The 17,547-nt window shown below is 36.9% G+C and overlaps 1 protein-coding gene across 2 annotated transcripts; it reads left to right on the top strand.

The window, feature by feature from the left end:
• The first annotated feature begins 1,106 nt into the window (after positions 1 to 1,106).
• rcan1b (regulator of calcineurin 1b) lies at positions 1,107 to 17,249 on the top strand. Of its 2 annotated transcripts, none has more exons than XM_039648306.2 (4): positions 1,107 to 1,486; positions 10,041 to 10,214; positions 12,161 to 12,320; positions 14,793 to 17,249. In XM_039648306.2, exons 1-4 carry the CDS (start codon positions 1,367 to 1,369, stop codon positions 14,963 to 14,965), a joined length of 627 nt encoding a protein of 208 aa, XP_039504240.2. In that variant the 5' UTR covers positions 1,107 to 1,366; the 3' UTR covers positions 14,966 to 17,249. The 2 variants fall into 2 exon arrangements, with proteins under 2 accessions (XP_039504240.2, XP_039504241.1); XM_039648307.2 differs by lacking the exon at positions 1,107 to 1,486 and adding an exon at positions 8,304 to 8,752.
• The last annotated feature ends 298 nt before the right edge of the window (positions 17,250 to 17,547 follow it).

Raw genomic sequence — 17,547 nt, 5'->3', positions numbered from 1 at the left:
ATTGTCCTTAAATGACAAAGTGCACTTTCTAATAGTCAAAATTAAAAGTTTTTGTAACACTTTTTATTTCACAGTGTCGTTGTTACGTACATGTTTCATGTACCAGTAATTTATGCACAATTACATGTAACTAACCCTCAACCAAATCCTAACCTTATAGTAGCCTACGGTAATATTATTCAGTACTTAAATATATAATTACACTTTAACATTAAATGTGTAACCAAAGTTTTACTTTAAGTCCACAAGTCCATTTTAAATCATTATGTTTTAATAATCATCTGTCATGCTTTAACCTTAAACTTTTTATATTGTCATTTAATTGCAAATAACATGCAATGAAGTGTCCAAAATTAATTCTATGACTTCTGCATAGTTTATTCTTTCCACGGCTGCACAACAGAATCCGAAATTCGATGTAGTTTGTGCTTGTATATTCGTTTAAAGTATGCCATTAATATAAAAATAGTATGCTATAGTGGATGGATGGATAGAATCTCTCGATATATTCATTTTATCGATTAACAAACACTTTGCATTGCATTGCAAAACGTGTAAAAAAGACAGGGGAAATATTATAATTTAGCTAAAAATAGCAGGGTGTCACAGTGATTTGGGTGAAGTGAAGTTCACATAGGTCCACAGGTGTAGTTATGAACATGTTCCACTATTACTAACCACAAAATAAAACCAGTCACACACCACTGACTGTATTCATTTCCTGCTCATTTTAATCTGAAATAAATATGTTCGTTGTTTTGCATGTAAAGTGTGCTTTTGCAGTCTTAAATATCTTTGTATTTTGCAATGACATTCTGACATTTTAGCGTAATTTGAGTATCAGAATACTCTATTGTAAGTAGTGTGCAATGCATTCAACAAATCTGACCAAAAGAGGGCACTCAAACACCATTTTACAGTGATAATCTTTGTCATCATAATCACACTTAAAATGCACGCACTGCACACATTACACAAACCTAACCGTGTCTTCAGTATCTCTCGTGTTCCTGGTTACATTTTGAACAATCTAGTTCATTTTCACAAATAACACTTGCATCAACCCCAATGCTCCATGCACAGCGCTCGTGCGTAAGCGGAAACCATGACGTCATATCAGCTGTTTTGACCCCCAGTGCAGTCTGTCGCAAGTGTAGACGTCATTTTCGGTTCAGGAATACATCACGGTGATGGTAGTAGCACTATGCATGCACTAGCACTGCATGTACAGTAGTGCGTGTGTGTCAATTTGACGGTTTGCGCTGCTTTGGAGACCGGAAAGTTGAACGCGGAGCATGGCGCCATGAGCTGAGCGCGGGCACGTTTGAGATCAGAGGCACCGCGTTTGAGATCAAAGGCAGCGAACATGCAGCAGTCCGAGAGCAGTGGAGGGGCGGCGACTTCTGAAGTCCAGCTCAACGAACAACCCAACGCGCTCATCGCGTGCAAAGTGTGCGAAGAGCTTTTTAGCGAGCAGCATTTAAAGGTAGGCGTGCACGCGCTTAGCTTTTACCCCGATTAATAATACCCGGTTTAACGCAATGGGACCTGATGTCGCGGAAGTGAAAACCATGCATTGTTGCTCCTAAAACGATTCAGAATGTATTTACTGAAGTGTGACAACATTGCGCTAAAAAAATACTACGGTACTACATTTCATTGTGGATATGTACCGTGGTTTACCTTAATCATGGCACTGCCATGTTGTTGTTGTTGTTGTTTTTTGGACATTGTATCATCATGACAGTATAATGAGCACCATAGTAATGGTGATTTACCTTGGGAATTGCATGTATTTGATAAAATGCACCAAAAAGTAGGCCTACCCTGTTCTTTTGGACATTGTACTACACGACCATAGTATTTTTTTGGACATATTACCTCAATATTTATTTGATTGCATTGCACAGATGCAATCTGCATTCATTTAAATGAGTCCATGTCCTGCAGAAAAGCTTCAGGTCTGATTTTGGGCCTTGACTTACCTTTAACAGAAATGTCCTGGTCATAAATGTAAATCCTTGGTTTGCCATCTACTAGCCATTATAAACCACTCTGAATTAATTTTGATTTATAATAGCCTGGTTATAATAAGTGGTGTTCTGTACATAACAAAGCAGTGATTCAAACTAGATTTTTACATTTTCTTTTGAAAACCTGCCAAAAACTCCTTACCATCATGCTTGGCTGCGTTTTGAGGGGTTGCTAATCCAATGCCAATCTGGTGTTTTTAAATGGTTGCTATGCGGTTGCTGGGGTGTTTTGTTTGGTTGCTTATTTTTTGGCCCAAATCATAAGAGCCCATCCCAAGTAGTAATGGGAGAAACAATGCTTTTCAAAACTTTGAATCAACTTTGAAGCACAAGAAACGCCAAGGATATGATTTGCAAAGCAAAATCTTTCGTAATGCTGTGATTTGTTAACCAACATGGTCCCCCTCATTTTCCCTTCGAATCACGTGACTGTATTACCCGTTGGGGTCTCTCTTTGGTCAGGGTGTGTGAAGCTTCCACAAAGCCTTGGCTTATTTTAGCACCACACCTGCTTTACTGCTACAAAAGGACATTCAATGAGGAACCAAACTCCTAGAAAGATCATTGACCGCAGCTGCTCACATGGAAAAGAAAATAAACCTTTGTAGCTTTTTATTTTTCCACTGACACTGAGGTCAAAGGTCGATTGCTGTCTTAGCTCATATTTATCCATTGAAGCCAATAAAGCAATTGTTTTGCATGACTTTCATCCCAGTATTGCTTAAATGTAGGCTTATTATGTAATATAATTTCCAAAGAGATCTATTTTTAGCGACATCCCATAAGAACAATGGAAAATGTTAGCTAAGAAGGCCAAGTACCTGTCAGACTTGCCAAATTATAAATACACAATCTGCACTTTTCCATAAGACAGAGTAATAAAAATCAAATGTTAAGGTGAAAGTGTTACCGTAAAGTGTTACCGGTAACTGCAGTATAAGCGGAATAATTGACCACGGGTGTGCATTATTTTCTATTAATTCAACGACCCGTCATCATCAATAAATGCTTACTTTCTTTACGTACATGATTATTGAGAGAAATGAAATCTCCAGCTAAATGTGTTTTCTTTTTCAGACTTTGAAAACATAGATAAGCAACACTCACATTTAAGAGCATCATTTTTCATCTAACAAAAACAGTGAAAATACAAATGTTGCGTTTTTTGTATATGTTTGACATTTTCTACTGCGTTTAGCTCCTCAACTACAACACGAGTGAACAGAAAATATATTGGCTATTCTTGCGTATGTAACACATGCTGAATGACCATTTTCTGCCCTTAAAAGCATCGTTCATGCAGAAATTAAAATTGGCATCCTTTACTCACCATCATATCTTTCCAAACTCGTATGGATATCTCTCCTCTGCAGAGCACCAAAGAAGGACATAAAGATAGTGTGAAATTAATCCATAATTCTTCTAAAGTGACATGATCACGCTATTATCTTGCTAAAGCTGCTTTCCAGAAGAGTCTGTCTCATCCATATTTGATGCATCATAATTCTGTTACTTTCCTGTTTATCATCGGGAAGCTGCTTTGAAACCATTTCTATTGCACACAATGCTATAAAAATATAAAAAATATCTTGACTTGGCATGATTATTTTGTATGACGAACAGATAATTTATCATTTGATCATCTGAGAGCTGTGTTGCCATTTATGTTGTTCTTTTGTGTTCAAATAAGTTGTAAAATGTATGACAGAATTTTCATTTTTGGGTAAATTATCACTTGTATTAATTAGGGACATATAGATGTATGAATAAGCTACACTAGTGTACCCGTGTGTTGCTGGGCGTTCCGGTGGTTGCTAGGTGGTACCTATGTAGCTAGGGTGTTACGGGTGGTTTCTAAGAGGTTGCTATGCAGTTGCTGGGTGTTCTGGTGATTGCTAGTTGGTTACTATGTAGTTGCTGGGTGTTCTGTGGTGTTGTTTTGAGGTTGCTAAAACTTGCTATGCAGTTGTTAGGGGTTCTGAATGGTTGCTAGGTGGTTACTATGCACTTGCTTTTTGTGTTCTGGGTGATTGCTATGGTGTTGCTGGGTGTTCTGGTGGTTGCTAGGTGGTTACTCTGCAGTTGCTGGTTGTTATGGGTGGTTGCTATGCAGTTGCTGGGTTTTCTGGTAGTTGCTGGGTGTTCTGGGGTGTTGCTAGGATGTTGCTATGCAGTTGGTGGGTGTTCTGAATGGTTGCTAGGTGGTTACTATGGTGTTGCTGGGTGTTCTTGTAGTTGCTAGGTGGTTACTCTGCAGATGCTGGTTGTTATGGGTGGTTGCTATGCAGTTGCTAGGTGGTTACTCTGCAGTTGCTGGTTGTTATGGGTTGTTGCTATGAAGTTGCTGGGTTTTCTGGTGGTTGTTAGGTGGTTACTACTATGTAGTTGCTGGGTGTTCTGGGGTGTTGCTAGGAGGTTGCTATGCAGTTGCTGGGTGTTCTGAATGGTTGCTAGGTGGTTACTATGCAGTTGCTTGGGTGTTCTGGGTGATTGCTATGGTGTTGCTGGGTGGTCTGGTGGTTCTTATGGGTGGTTGCTATGCAGTTGCTGTGTTTTCTGGTGGTTGTTAGGTGGTTACTCTGTATTTTCTAGGGCGTTCTGGGTGATTGCTAGCCAAGGCTAGTGTGTATGTTATTTGTGGTGACTTAATAACGGCTTCAGTGTCTGTAGTGGAAATGTCTGCCTGGCTGATGTTTGACCACCAGCACTAAACACTACCTAACTCATTTAAATCATCTTAATCATTATTAAAGAGCCATCAAAACACGGTGCAAGTAAGAATGCCTCTCTGCTGTGAGAAAGCATGGGCAAATGTTTAAGCTGTTCTGCACTATGGCTGAGCGCACATGTGACTCAGCTTTTGTCCCGGGATTGACTCGGCCCCATATGCATGAGCGCTCTGTGTCTTTTCCTCCTGCACTGGAAACCTCTGTTCTGCATTTTGCCCTCTCTCTCTCCATTCAGAGCAGGTGACTGTGTGTTTGAGCTTTGAAGCTAATGCACAGATGGTGCGTTCACCCCATGGCCACGTGTGACATGAAATACTTCTTCAGTTGATGCATGAAAAGCCGGACAGGCTGTACCTACAGTACACAGAATGTATTTACACATTTAATACAAAAAGTACAGGATTATAGAAGGTACGCTTTATAAACGAGACTAAATTGCATTATAAAGTAGATTTAATGCTTTGAAATTTGAAGGACGGACAGACGGATTTTACTATTTACAAATTTACTATGTAATGAGTAGGGTGTTGCTATGAGGTTGCTAAGCAGTTTTTTTGGGTGATCTGGGTGGTGATTTCTGGAGGTTGCTGCTGCTAGTAGGCAGTTAGTCTGCAGTTGTTTTAGTGTTCTGTGTGGTTGCTAGGGTGTTGCTAGGTGGTTGTTTGGAGGTTGCAATGCAGTTTCTGGGTGTTCTGAATGGTTTCCATGTGGTTACTATGCAATTGCTTGGGTGTTCTGGGTGATTCCCAGTGTGTCGCTTGGTGTTCTGGTGGTTGCTAGGTGGTACCTATGTTGTTGCTAGGGTGGTATTGGTGGTTTCTATGCAGTTGCTGGGTATTCTGGGGTGTTTCTATGCAGTTGCTTGGGTGTTGTGGATGACTGCTAGGGTTTTGGTTGGTGTTCTGGTGGCTACTCTGCCATTGCTGTATGTCATGGGTAGTTGCTGGGTGGTTGTTAGGAGGTTGCTATGCAGTTTCTGGGTGTTCTGAATGGTTTCCATGTGGTTACTATGCAATTGCTTGGGTGTTCTGGGTGATTCCCAGTGTGTTGCTAGGTGGTACCTATGCTGCTATGCAGTTGTTTGGTGTTGTGGCTGTTGCTAGGGTTTTGCTGGTTTTGTCTGGTGGTTGCTAGGTTGTTAGTCTGTAGTTGCTGGGTGGTTGTTAGGAGGTTGCAATGCAGTATCTGGGTGTTCTGAATGGTTTCTATGTGGTTACTATGCAATTGCTTGGCTGTTCTGGGAGATTCCGAGTGTGTTGCTAGGTGGTACCTATGGTTGCTAGGGTGGTATTGGTGGTTTCTATGAGGGTTTTATGCAGTTGCTTTGTGTTCTGGTGATTAAGGATGTTGTGGGTGTTCTTGTGATGGTCGCTAGGTGGTTACTATGTAGTTGCTTGGTGTTCTGGATGATTGCAAGGTGTTGCTATGGTATTCTGGGGTGTTGCTATGCAGTTACTGTGTCTTCCAAATAGTTGCTTAGTGGTTACTATGCAGTTGCTTGGGTGTTTTGGGTGACTGCAAGGGTTTTGCTTGGTGTTCTGGTGGTTACTCTGCTGTTGCTGGATGTCATGGGTAGTTGCTGCTGTGCAGTTACCGGGTTTTCTGGTGGTTGCTAGGTGGTTTACTTTGCACTAGGGTGATTGCTTGTATAGTAGGCTGCAATGCAGTTGCAGGGTGTTCTGGATGTTGCTAAGGTGTTGCTATGCAGTTGCTACAGTGTTCTGGGTAGTTGCTAAGGTAATCTGGGTGGTTCTAAATAGAATATTAGTATGTTGGCTTTCTAAACAACATACAGTATAATAAATACAATAATAAGAAAGCGTAGATCAAAGACCAATAAACAAGCATGAGAATAAGTATTGCACTGCTATTATAAAGCAAACTCTGTGTTAAAATTGTGTTAGTTTAAAGCACTGATATTTTAAGTAGCTTAAGTGTCCGTATACATTTATTGTGCTGCTGTAGATAATATGTAAATCACTCATATGTTACATCATCATGCGCTTTTGTGCAGCTGGATATAAATATCCTCTGGTGGCTTATGTGTACCACAACTATCCGCTGTCTCACCTCCACTTGTCTTTGCATAACATCCATCTAGTGTCTGCTTGCCTTTGCATTTTTTCCATCACCTTATTTCGGTTTCATATTTCCATTTTTCCATTGAGTCAGATATGCACTTTCCATAACACACACGCAGTGCATGTACACAAACGGGTGATCAGTGTAATCTTTAAACAAGTAAGACTTGTGGGTTACTTTCTAACCATGCAGTCTTTACCATCAACACACTTACACACACAAACAAGACTGAGTTCGCCACAGTCAGCTTGATTTTTTTGTTGCTGTTTGGTGTAAATGGTTCCCACGGTCATTGAAAACCTGGAAATGTTGGGGAATTTTAAAACTGTGTTGGAATAATCAGTGTTAAAATTCATGGAAAGTTGTGAGTGAATCTTTGCGTCAGTTAAAAATGAATCAACTAAACCAGTTTACACAATGGATCAAAGGCAAATTGTTATGAATCAAATGTATGTGGTTGGTTGCTAGGGTGTTCTGAGTGGTTTCTAGGTGGTTAGTGGTCATTTCACAGAGTTAATCTATCATAAGGAAAAAGGAATGAATCAAACTGATTAACCAGTCAAATAGGCATTTTTTTATTTATTTGTAAGAAAATTGTAATTTTTGATCAATTTGTTGATCAACTTGGCCATAGTAATGTAACATTTATTTTAAAACTTACACGGGTTCAATTAGGCTACTGTACTGAATATGTTTGATTTATGTTGAAGTGCTTGCGAGATTGTTTTTGTAATCAGGCTCTCAAAAATGTAAAAAAAATTTGGATTTTGATTTATCGGCCAATATATCGATTATCGGCTTTCAAATATAAAGAATTATCGGTTATCAGTATTGGGCAAAATTTTTATTTCGGTGCATTCCTAATGGTAAAGTAACAATTTAACAAGTCTTTTATTCTGTAAAAGTTATTCAAATGTCTAAGGGCTGCATGATTTGAGAAAATAGAAAATTAGAAAAAGTTTGTGATTTTGTTTGTGACAAGGTTTGCTTGTTTGTAGAATTTGATGAAGTTTTGTGATTTTATCTATTAATATGGCTTTAAAATAATAATAATTACTAGATAGAAATAATTACTTTTTAAAAAAATAAATTACCAAAAAAAAAGATTTTTTTTACTGTAAAGTAAAAATATAATATTTAAGATTTGTTTTTTAAATAATGTATTAAAATAATATATAACTAAAATTGCAATACAAACTTTAATTCATTCATTGTCAAATGTTAATCGCATAAAATTGCAAAAAAAAAAGCGCATTTTTAGTTCACAAGTGCTTTTGTTTGGTAATTAAATTATAAATAAATATTGTGATTTTGTTTTTATTTGTAGTGTGGGTTAAGAGTCTGATTAATGTGAAATAGTTTTGGTGTCATATGCAGTCTGGGCACTCTTTAGAGACAAAACAAGTTATCATGTTAGAATGATTTAATGATGTTGTGATGGAAAGGTGAGAGACGGTATTTGTTATACGATTGCCTACATGGAAACTGAAGGGAGAGAATGAGAATATTGGACTGAGTGATGTCATGAGTTTCCAGTTCCTCATTAGGATTAGTCAGCAACAAGGAATGAGAGACTGACAGGAGGAGCTGAAGGAGAGAGAGAGAGAGAGGCGGTGCTCAACAGTATCAGCTGGACTATAAGCAGCATTAGATAAACCCGCGAGTAAAGCCCTGACCTCGGAGCACTGCTAGAAACTTCTGCTGGCACGTGTGGCGGAGAGACTCTGAACGTCTTACGGTGGAAATCCCAACAGAGGCAGGCAGGTGATCATCCGCGGCGCTTCTTCGAATGTAATCCGCACATTCTTCTGAAACTGAGTCATGCATCTTAAAACTACAAAGTGCAACAACTTGTGCCTGGTGGCCACAGCGGTGGACCACGAGACGTTCAGTCGGCCACTGATCCGGGTGAGAGTCTGAAGCCCAGCTTTCGGACGTTTACGTTGCATTTCTCTTTCAGGTTCTGCTGCCAATTTTGCATTTGTTGCATTATGTTTTTGTTTTTATATCTGGTCTCCCACAAGCTTACTTAATTGGTTTCTTTCGTCACTTAAACGTGTTAATCTGCTTCTGCAGTTCTTCTTTTCCCAGCTCTCCTGTTTGGTTTCGATAAACAAAGGGATTAGAGGCTTGAAACTGTTTTGTTTACATGATTTTTTTTTTGCAATTTGCATTTAAATTGATGCATATGATGCAAAAGATTCAAATCTTTTGATTTTAATTGTGATATTTATATTCATCATAATTTAATCTTAATCAAGTAAAAACATATGTTTTCAACATAATAATAATAGTAAATGTTTCTTGAGCATCAAATCAGCATATTAGAGTGATTTCTGAATAATCATAATGATGCTGAAAATTCATCTTTGATCATACTAATAAATTACACCATAAAAGTTTGTGTTTACATAATATATGTGGGTACACGGTGTATAATTATTTTATATATATAAATAAACACACATGCTTGTATATATTTAAGAAATATTGTTATGTATATACTGTATATAGATTTATATATAATTTATATTATATATAAATATTTTATATAGATATAATATTTTTTTCTTAAATATTCATGCATGTGTGTTTATATATATATATATATATATATATATATATATATATATATATATATATATAAAATAATTATACACAGTGCACCCACGTCTATTATGTAAACACAAACTTTTATTTTGGATGCGATTAATCGTTTAACAGCCCTATTTACTATTTATTTACATAGAAATTGGCTATTTTAAGTTGTAATAATATTTCACAATTTTACTGTATTTTTTTTAATCAAACAATTATATCCTTGGTGAGCAGAAAAGACTGAAATCTTAAAAAAAAAACAAATTCTGAAAATTAGCTGGACCTCATTTCTAAAACTACAGCCGGGTGAATTTCTTCTAAATCATTTTGTGAGACCAATAAATAAAAAGTCCCCGCATTGAATGTTTGCAGGTGTTTTGCACACATTATATAATCCAAAAAAAGAGAAAAACATCCTGCAAGTGGCCGTAGCTAGCAGGAAAATCCAATATTTGGTGCGATGACAGAAACATGACTCATTTAATCTGGAAATGGAAATGTATTTCTTGTATGTTACAGTCAGTGATCGTCATTCTACTTGTTTTCATGATCGATGGCATGATTTGACACTTTATTCCCTCTCTTTTTGCATCATCAGGAGCAGTTCGAGGCTTTGTTCCGTGCGTTTGATCCAGACACGTCGTTCCAGTTCTTCAGGAGCTTCAGACGGGTTCGGATCAACTTCACCAATGCTTTAGCGGCAGCCGAGGCCCGAGTCAAACTCCACAAGAGTGACTTCAATGGAAAGGAGATGCGTCTGTACTTCGCTCAGGTAATAGAGTATTTCCATGGGTTTTATCACTGTTTTCAAGGGTTTTCTTAATTTTAGAGTTGTTGACCAGCACACATTATATGCAATGCAATATTAATCATGAATAAAAGACGGTGTTAAGCTTTGGACTTTCACTGTATATTGCAGTGAAATTTTGGATTTGGGTCGAATTAGAAAACTAGAAATATGAAGATAGGCAAGTGTTTGTGTGTTACTTACATTCTCATTCTCAAAAAAATAAATATAATCAAATAAAATAATTGCATTTGCAGAAAGCACAAACTTTAATGCTCAAATTACCCTAAAATACAAAATAAAAGCCTATTTAACGATATTAAAGATCCATCTCCAAATGCACAAACAACATACAATAACTAAAAGCTGTAATAAAATGTATATATATACTAAATGTTGGTTACTATTTACTAATAACACAGATCATGCTAATTATTAATTGTAAATAATATAATAATAATAATAATGGGTAAAAAATGTATTGCTTCCATTCAATAACAAGTGAGACTTCAATGGTATTTTCTGATCTGAAAAAATCTGATCACCTTGTGCAAATAGGAGCGAAAGCATAGAAACGCCCTGCTAACCTGATGTATCTTTGTGTATCCTGTGACTCACGCAAACACATGACCGTAGAAACACACAGGTCATGGGTTTATTCTCACGAAATGCATGATCTGATAAAATTCAATGTAATTTGCTATGGAATAATGCAAATGTTTTAGCTTTCTCCTTTTCTTCCTCTTGTTCTCTTGTTTTTTTAACTGCTGCCATCAGGTAGATGTTAGAGAGCCATTACATCATCTCACACAACCAGATTTAAGAACAGGTTTCCCCCTATAGCTGTGAACGCTCTAAAACTTACAATGCAACCAATCATCCGCATATCTGCTAATGCATCCTTTTTACATGCGTATTATAACACTTAACAGTGAACATTATTCTTTATTAAAGTGCGGGTGCATTAATGTTGGTACTGTTCACCATCAGAATATACTGTTTTATCTGTTTACAGTCATGCACATATCTACAATACTGATTTTAACGTAATCTCACTTTACAACATCACTATACTGTGTTTGGACTACTGTTATTGTTTCAATTATATGTTGTTAATTTTATTCTACTAGTTATTTATCATTACTTATAGTTTCTATGTGTACTACTGTATGCATGCATACAATAACAATTAAAGGGTTCAAGCATTTAAGGCCCTCAAGCACATAAGAATTAAAGACATTACGTTTTATTTAGCAAGCATTTAACCACTGACATCATAGATGGAAAAGACCGTTTACAGCCAATACAGGCAATTCATCAAAGGACATATATGATTTTCAAAGCCTTTTGACAGTTTTAGTGCCACCTATGGTCTGATCTCCATTAAACTCCATGTCCTAGACTGGTTTGGTTCCGAATCAGGGACTAGTTCACAAAAGTAGGTTTTGGACAAAATTCGACAAATTTTTAATGCCTAAATTGAAATTGGAGATATACGTTTTGTCGGTCTTGAGCCGCAGGTCTCAGAGTTATGAGCATTTTAGTAGGCTTTTGGTTGCTGTAGCGCCACCTATGGGCCAATCGGGGTCATACTCTGAGGTTCTCCCCAAATCGAGGCCTACCATCTAGCCTGGTTTCAAGTATCCTGCACTTACGGTTTGGTTTACATGATGCGTTTTACAAATCCTTACAATTACAATAGGGTAATTTATTTATCTCTTATTTATTTTACTGTACAGGATTATAGAGGCAATCGCAGTAATCATCAGAGAACAGCTCATTCAGCCCAATTGTTTAAGCATGTATTGTTTAGAAAAACGGCTATTTTTAACATGAAATGTTGCGCAATGCACCTTTAAGAAAAAGAAACAAACAGCAGGCTTGTATAGACGCACACAAAGAAAATAAAACAGGAATTGTTGTTCTTGCAGTCGGTGCACATCGGCAGCCCTCGCCTCGAGCCTCCGAAACCCGAGAAGCAGTTCCTGATCTCCCCGCCAGCGTCGCCCCCTGTCGGCTGGGCTCAATCACAGGACGCCATGCCCGTCCTCAACTACGACCTGCTGTGTGCTGTGTCTAAACTAGGACCAGGTATAACCTCATTTCCATGCTTTACTTTGAGACTGTGTACCTTTTGAGCCGTGCACTATATTTATCTACAACATATGTGTGGCATATGCACTACCACTCAAGAAATTAATACTTTTATTCAGCAAGGGAAAAATAAAGATATTTATAATGTTGCAAAAGATTCAATTTCAAATAAATGTGGTTCTATTCATCAGAATTAAAAAATACACTATAGTATTTAATAATCATAAATGTTTATTGAGCATCAAATTATCATATTAGAGTGATTTCTGAAGGATCATGTGACACTGAAGAGTAATGATGCTGAAAATTCAGGTTTGATCACAGGATATAAATTACATTTGACTATATATTCACATAGAAAACAGTGGTTTTACATTGGAATAATATTTCACAATTTTTAGTGTATGTTTGATCAAATAATGCACTGTCTTGGTGAGCAGAAGACTCTTCATGCAAAAACATGAAATCTACAATTTTGCTAGTCCACAATAACACTTAATGGAAGAATTTTTTTTTTTTTTATAAATACAACCTATAATACCCTTTTAAAAGGTCTTGCTGTTGTTTTTGGTCTCTACGAGAACTCGAATGTTGATTATTTTCCTCATATTCCTCATTGTTGCGGCTCCTCTCTTCCCAGTCTGTCAGTAACGCTCTGAAAAGCACAAAGCGCTCTGATTGGTCGGCTGGAGAAGTGTGTTGTGATTGGTCGAGCGCTTTGAGTGTGTTTGGGAAAGTCCCGCCCCTTTCCATAACCGCCAGTTTAACACACTACTAAACTCAACCAGGCCCCGCCCCTTTATTATGCGCATTAATTATTATAATGAGGAATATTGTGACGTTTTCGTTCCCGGATAAAACTCGAGACTGCAATGGAGGCGTTTCAGGAGTTCAGAAACACTGACACATATAGAGCAGGGGTTCTCAAACATTTTGGTGCCAGGGACCCCTTTCAGGGGAAAAAAAATTCCAAGGACCCCCCTCATATTTATAACAGTTATTGAGCACAAAGTTAATGTGTGAGCGGCAAATGAAATATTTTTGCACAAAATGAATGGTCTCCACCCAGGGTACTATGCAGGAATTTCTAAATAGCCTACTGAGGTAACGAAAGTGATCTTGCTAGGAATCACTTAGTTAGGATCCCTCACTTAGGAATTTTTGATGTTCTTGATCTACACATGTGCATTTTAAGGTGTTTTAAGGCCCCACAATTGGATAACTATAGATTTAGTAGAAGCATGTCAGTCAGTGGCATACATTTTTTTTTTTTTGTCAAGATGTCACGAAACACAATCACATATTCCAATCAGGAATGGCCTTAAAAGAGAAATGTTTCAATAATTAGGCCTATTCTGCACACAAATAAAGCCCATAAGCCTATAAATACAATGATAATGGCATTATGTTTAATAGGTGCGTGCGTTGTTAATTTGAGCTACTGTAATTAGCTAAAAAAAACATACAGTATATGTTAAATATATGAATCCATAATGTTAATCTCATGGGCACAGTATGTTTCTATTGACCTGCTTTTTCCTTTTTTAAAGTTGAGCTTGATTAATACTTTGCAAACTGATTGTTTCAGTCGTTTTTTAAAACTTTTATCTAAAACAGCTGTTTAGTTTATGTTAATTAAGGCCTACATCTTATCTCGCACTTTATGACCGTTGACTGAAACGTCGTGCGGGGAACTTTGAGTTCACTCCGACTCAAACATTTTGACATTGACGAGCTATCGTTGTTAGTCTGCTGAAGCACCTCAGACGAGAAGGTCAGTATCATCGCGATGTGCATCCTTGCAACCTCAGTTGTGGGTACGGCCCTGTCACTATGCACTTTTATTTTGATAATGATCAGACTTCTAATGTCAAATCTACAGTAGCAGTGCTAGAACTGACTATTGTGCGCGCACGCGAGACGCCGGCGCGCAATTACATGGGAATTTTTCCTCAGCAGTGGAAACAGGAATACTCTTATTTATGGTCATAGATAAGACAAGAGTGCATCATCCGAAACGGTAAAGTGTCCATTTTTTTATTTGTGTATAGGCTACATTATAAATGACTACAAAATGTCATGCCTTTTAAAAATACAGAAAAGAACCGGATGCGGGTTCATGCCGTCTCTCTGTCTCCTTTCTGGCGCACGTCCCGCAAAATCAACAGCAGCGAATCTACTTGACGCAAAGACATAGATTATCTATCTATAGAAAACTTTAAGTGTCTACTTTGTATTGTTTTTTGTTAAATGCTTTATATAAGTTACTTAGGAATAAACAGCATGTTTTCAGATGATAAAGAAAACATGACTCATAGCATGGAAAAAAACGTTAGGTTGTAAATTATTTCGCGGACCCCCTGGCTTTAGCTCGCGGACCCCCAGGGGTCCGCGGACCCCACTTTGAGAACCACTGATATAGAGAATGTGAAAAACAGGACACCGTTAACATGACACTTGTAATTGCAGGTGAGCAGTACGAGCTTCACACTGGAACCACCAACACACCCAGCGTCATCGTACACGTGTGTGAGGACGACAGCTCCGCGGACGAGGAGGAAACGGTAGAGACCGGCAAACGCGACCGACCCAAGATCATCCAGACCCGTCGCCCAGACTATGTGCCGTCCGTTAACCAGTGAGCGGCCCGCTTCATCTCCACGACCAACACAGGAATAACTAGGAAACATGCAGTCATGCAGTTTGTCATCCTTACCACCGGGGGCGGTGGCGAGCGTCAAATCCTCTTCCTAGTTAGCGAGGAAGTCGACCATCCTCATAATCTCGCGTTTCATTTCTTAACATCCATCTCTGATGGAGTCAGGGACCTGGGAGAGGTTCTCTCGTCTTACGAATGTCATTATTTGCTTGACGTCACAACTGTGTATTTTAACGAACCGAGAGAAAAGCGAGATGTGTAGCACAAACAAACGTGTGCGAGGTGTGTCATCCGGGGCCACTAACATGTACTCGTCGCCATTATCACGTATCGTCTCTGCGTTTAGTCAGTTAAGCACTCGTACAGTCTTTGAAAAGTCATTATTATTGTTGCTGAAGTTCTTTGCGAGCTCCTCCAAGTATTATGCACTTTAAAAATAGAGCCTTATAATGTGGTAAACCGACAACAACATGAAGTACGTGTCTTTCTATACAGAGCGCAACTGTGAACGCATACTTTTTCCGCCTTGGTAAAGTGAGTATTTTTTTTTTCTCATTCATTTTCTCCATCAATCTCACGATCTGATCTGAAGCCAAAAGGTATTTGAACGTTGGTTAAAAAAAAAAAATTTGTATTAATCGGTGCTCTTAAGTTCTGTTACGAGGGAATGAGCTACTCTACCCATGAATCAGTGTGAATGTACAGAGAAGGAAGAAAATATGAGGTTAGGGGAAAGATGCTTCTGCGTCATCTCACAAATGTTGCATTCATAACACAAAATAACACAAAACGAATAAATAAAGTCTTCGAACGCAAAAAATATACATCTCATATTTTTTTCCATCACAATGTTCCTTTAGGATCTCCGTATGAATGACATTAATGCATCAAAATGAATAATAAAAAAAAAATAATCCAGTCATTATTAATAATAAAAAAAATCTATTTATACATGCTTCCTGTGGTTTATAGTATTCATATTATTTTTACTTTATTCATACTTGCAGCCAATTATTTAAAGTGAAATAAAATATTGACTATAACTCAATGATTTATAGTCAATAAAAATAAAATATTGACTATAAATCATTGGCTGTATGCATAAATAAATTAAAAATAAAATACAATATATTGACTATAAATCATTGGCTGCATGCATAAATAAATTAAATAAAATATTGACAATAAATAATTGGCTGCATGCATAAATAAATTAAAAATAAAATATTGACTTTAAATCATTGGCTGCATGCATAAATAAATTAAAAATCAAATAATGACAATAAATAATTGGCTGCATGCATAAATAAATTCAAAATAAAATATTGACTATAAATCATTGGCTGCATGCCTAAATAATTTAAATAAAATATTGACAATAAATAATTGGCTGCATGCATAAATAAATTAAAAATAAAATATTGACTTTAAATCATTGGCTGCATGCATGAATAAAATAAAAATAAAATATTGACTATAAATAATTGGCTGCATGCATAAATAAATTAAAAATAAAATATTGACTTTAAATCATTGGCTGCATGCATGAATAAAATAAAATAAAAATAAAATATTGACTATAAATAATTGGCTGCATGCATAAATAAAATAATAACAAAATATTGACATTAAAAAGTAAAATAAAATATGAAATAGATCATTGCCTGCATGCATAAATACAATAGAATATTGACTATAATAATGAACAAAAAAAAAAGAAATATAAATCATTGGCTGTATAAATAAAATAAATGTTTTAGATGATAATTTAAATAAGTTGTTTTGAGTCATTTGCAGTGCATCATGGGAGTGGGCAGTTTTGTTATGATTCCCATTTCAATAATAACAGTGACTTCTCTAATTGGTGGATCTCTGTTCATCTAGTGCATCTAATAAATTGAACGATTTTTTTTTTTTAAGTATAACCACTGATTTGCATTTCTGATAAAACCCCCAGTGGAGAAAATGAATGTGATGTTTGTGTTGCGCTCTTCGACCCGCTCTGTTGTGCTCGACTGTCTTTGGAGATGTTGTCCTCTTTTCCATTACTGTAGGAGACGCTCTAATGTCATCCAGTGATTTTAAGCAACTATTACATACTGTGTATATTTGATGTGTTTGAATGTAGCCAATATCTTTAAAAAATAAAATGTAAAAAAAAGCTTCAGGATTTCTATCAACAACAATATCAAAACCGTATTCATTACGTAGAAAGAATATGAAGGGAGGAGGCATTAACCTTTAATAAAACTATCTTGACCAAAGAACGGAATCTAATGTTTATTTCTGTCATACGAACCGATCTGTGACACCCACACACTCATACAGCAGCTGATAGATGTTTAGATGTGTGTAAAGTCTTGCATTTGTCATGTAGTCTTTTCAGTTTAGCGATAGATAGATAGATATTTCTATTTTCTAATGGTACTTTAGAGTGAAATATCCAGATTTCTAGTTTTGCTCCTACATTTTGAATGTACATATATACGTTCTATAAGCAGAGATGTTTGTGTAATCCAGTTTTCAGACCTCAAGCATGTTTAACTGTGTTTCTTCTTCATTAAG

The sequence above is a fragment of the Pimephales promelas genome, chromosome 6, assembly GCF_988280905.1.
Source record: "Pimephales promelas chromosome 6, fPimPro1.hap1.1, whole genome shotgun sequence".
NCBI lineage: Eukaryota > Metazoa > Chordata > Actinopteri > Cypriniformes > Leuciscidae > Pimephales > Pimephales promelas.
This window is presented reverse-complemented; position numbering and strand designations above follow the sequence as displayed.